We start from the raw sequence: 2,612 nt of genomic DNA, 5'->3' as shown, positions 1-2,612 counted from the left end.
GTGTGTGCACACACGTGTGTTGGGGGGTCTGCCGCAGATAACAGAGGAGGGGGACGACGGGGAGACGAGTGGTGAAATTATTTCTAAGTTTATCTGACATTTAATTTTATTTATTGTTTTGTCGTCCAGCAGGCTCTCAGAGAAAATGAATTTGAAGCTGAGTTTTCGATAAAAATCATTAGATTACTCTAAACATCTGTAAACCTGCAAAATCAGGGATAATCTGTCAGTTAAAGACATTCTGTTCATGTGAGCAGTTGTCAGTCAGCACCTGTAATCCTCCAGATGCATGATAGAGCGCGAGTCTGAGTCGGCCAACCACTTCTTTTGACATTGATCAGCTGACTGATTTAAATTCACCTTAACATTCATGAGGTACTTTGCATTGACTGTTTATGGTTGAGTGTGGGCGTTTAGAGGGTAGAACCTGAGGCGGGACCTTGTGCGCAAATTATGAGGCACAGTTGTGATCTATCAAAGGGAAAATGCACAGAAACATGCATACGCACTGTTTTATAAATCTGAATTTTTTTTGGGCGTACGCCATTTCCACCTTTTGGCCGTATGCTCACTTTTAGTATGGTTTCCACGCAATCCTTTATAAATGAGACCCCAGAACAGAGGTCCCACTTTTGACATGTCCTCCCATGGAAAAAAAAATTGTTCCAAAAAATTATTAAGGGACCAGCTAATCAAATAAAAATATCCATAATTTTTGGTTTTGGATGAAATCATAGGCTCCCAGCAGCAAGTAGGGAAAGATAAAGGAGGGCAGGAGAGAGGGAAAAGGCTTTACTACTCCAAGAGTGGAACAAAAAAATTAAATAATTAAAAAATAAAAATAATAATAAATGCAAATGGAATGAGGAATGGTGTTGTTGTAGTGAGAATGAATTTTGTTGCATACCACTGGCCATAACAGGTGGATTTTATCCTCTTTTCTTTGAAGTTCTGTCATCAGATAGGTTCTGTGTCTGATGGAGGGACAAACTGAGAGCTGGATGAGCAGACGGGCTCCAACAGTCACAACCCACCTGTGGGGGAGACAGAAAAGAGTCGGGAAATAAAAGCAGAAAAAAAAAACCCTCCAAAAGATGAGTCAGAAAGAAATGCAAATTTGTTTGTAAATCCTCAAGAACCAAATAAAAAATAAAGGTTGACTTTCTGCAGTAAAGCCTGCCTCTTTGTTTTACTCGTGCAGTTTTTGTTAGCTTGATCGATTGACAACAATAAAAAAGGAGGTGAGGCACTGCAGTTCATCAATCCTCTCAGAATTTCATTCTCTTCAAACTGAGGATGTTAAAAGAGCCATCTATAACAGACAACACTAATTATTCATAAACTTTCCACAAAGCACTACTTTAAAATCCCCACACATCCCCTCAAAACATCATAAAATGTCGAAGACAGTTCTGTTCTGTTTATTTTCCAGCATTTATCTTATTTACCAGGTAAAACAAAGTTACTTTTAGAAAGAACTGATGTTTTTGTTGACAATAAAACACTAACTGTTTCTGAGCGTGTAAATTACCGTCTCAGTGGGAGTCACTGAGTGAAATCTGCTCTGTGCTGCTCAGTGATTTTCCTCATTTCACTGAATTCCTTTCTACCACCACCATCAATACAAGGAAATTTAACAAACAGGACTTATGTTTGAATGAACAAATGCCCAAACACTTACAATCCTCCTCTTCATCACTTTTTTGGACATTCATGTCGACATAAAACCAGGATGTAATATTTCAGGCTAGATAAAGGTGTCGGTTTACGCAGAACAACTTATTTTTCTTTACTGATTAGCAACATTTTACATCATGATAGCACAGGACAGCTCAGCATTTAAAGTTCAGTGAAATGCTTATACTAAATGTGGTTCTCTCTTCTGTGGAGGCTAACTATCAGGAGGGAACTGTTTTTTTGTTTTCTCATACAGAACATGCAGCCTTCCTGTCAGCTCACACAGATTTCACCATTTTTCACAGCGACACCAGGAAAACCAGCTGAGCCTCACAACATATCCAGCTTTAAACAGACAGTCCCATCAATGAGTTTTTCTTAATGACTTCACACCAGGATGTAGAGTTCATGTTTGACTCTGTGTAGACTGAACTTTGGTTATAAAACTCATGCATGGAAATAGTAAAACAAGTTTAAAAAAATGTTTGTTGTAGCTGCAGGCTTTAACTGTTGTTTATTAGCCGCCAATCAAATGTTTCTGCAGATTCTGATTGATAGATGATGCCTTTATTGTCATTGTACGGAGCACAATGGAATTACATTTAAGAACACCCATTCAAGAGACACACATGACAAAAACATGGGGGAAACAGGTGATCAGGTCATGCAGCAACCAGCAGGGGTCGTGCTACCTTTAAATACAGCGGGTAAAATAAGTATTGAACACGTCACCATTTTTCTCAGTAAACATATTACTAGAGGTGCTAATGACATGAAATTTTCACCAGATGTCGGTAACAACCTAAGTGATCCATATATACAAAGAAATCAAACCATAAATGTCTAGAAATGGTAAATGGTAAATGGTACTGAACTTATAGAGTGCTTTTCAAGTCCCTCCGGACCCCAAAGCGCTTTACACTAACAGACATTCA

The 2,612-nt window shown here is 38.6% G+C and overlaps 1 protein-coding gene across 3 annotated transcripts in view; it reads right to left on the bottom strand.

Moving 5' to 3' along the window:
* Positions 1–2,612, bottom strand: part of enox1 (ecto-NOX disulfide-thiol exchanger 1) — a 69,004-nt gene that overhangs the window by 64,865 nt on the left and 1,527 nt on the right. For all 3 annotated transcript variants that reach the window (XM_014030434.1, XM_014030430.1, XM_014030431.1), the window contains exon 2: positions 908–1,034. In XM_014030434.1, the coding sequence (XP_013885888.1) occupies positions 908–917 (10 nt within the window). In that variant the 5' untranslated portion in view covers positions 918–1,034. The remainder of the gene's footprint in view (positions 1–907; positions 1,035–2,612) is intronic.

This window comes from Austrofundulus limnaeus, unplaced genomic scaffold (genome assembly GCF_001266775.1).
Source record: "Austrofundulus limnaeus strain Quisiro unplaced genomic scaffold, Austrofundulus_limnaeus-1.0 Scaffold1059, whole genome shotgun sequence".
NCBI lineage: Eukaryota > Metazoa > Chordata > Actinopteri > Cyprinodontiformes > Rivulidae > Austrofundulus > Austrofundulus limnaeus.
The sequence above is the reverse complement of the archived record's forward strand: the minus strand, read 5'-3'. Positions and strand labels throughout refer to the sequence as shown.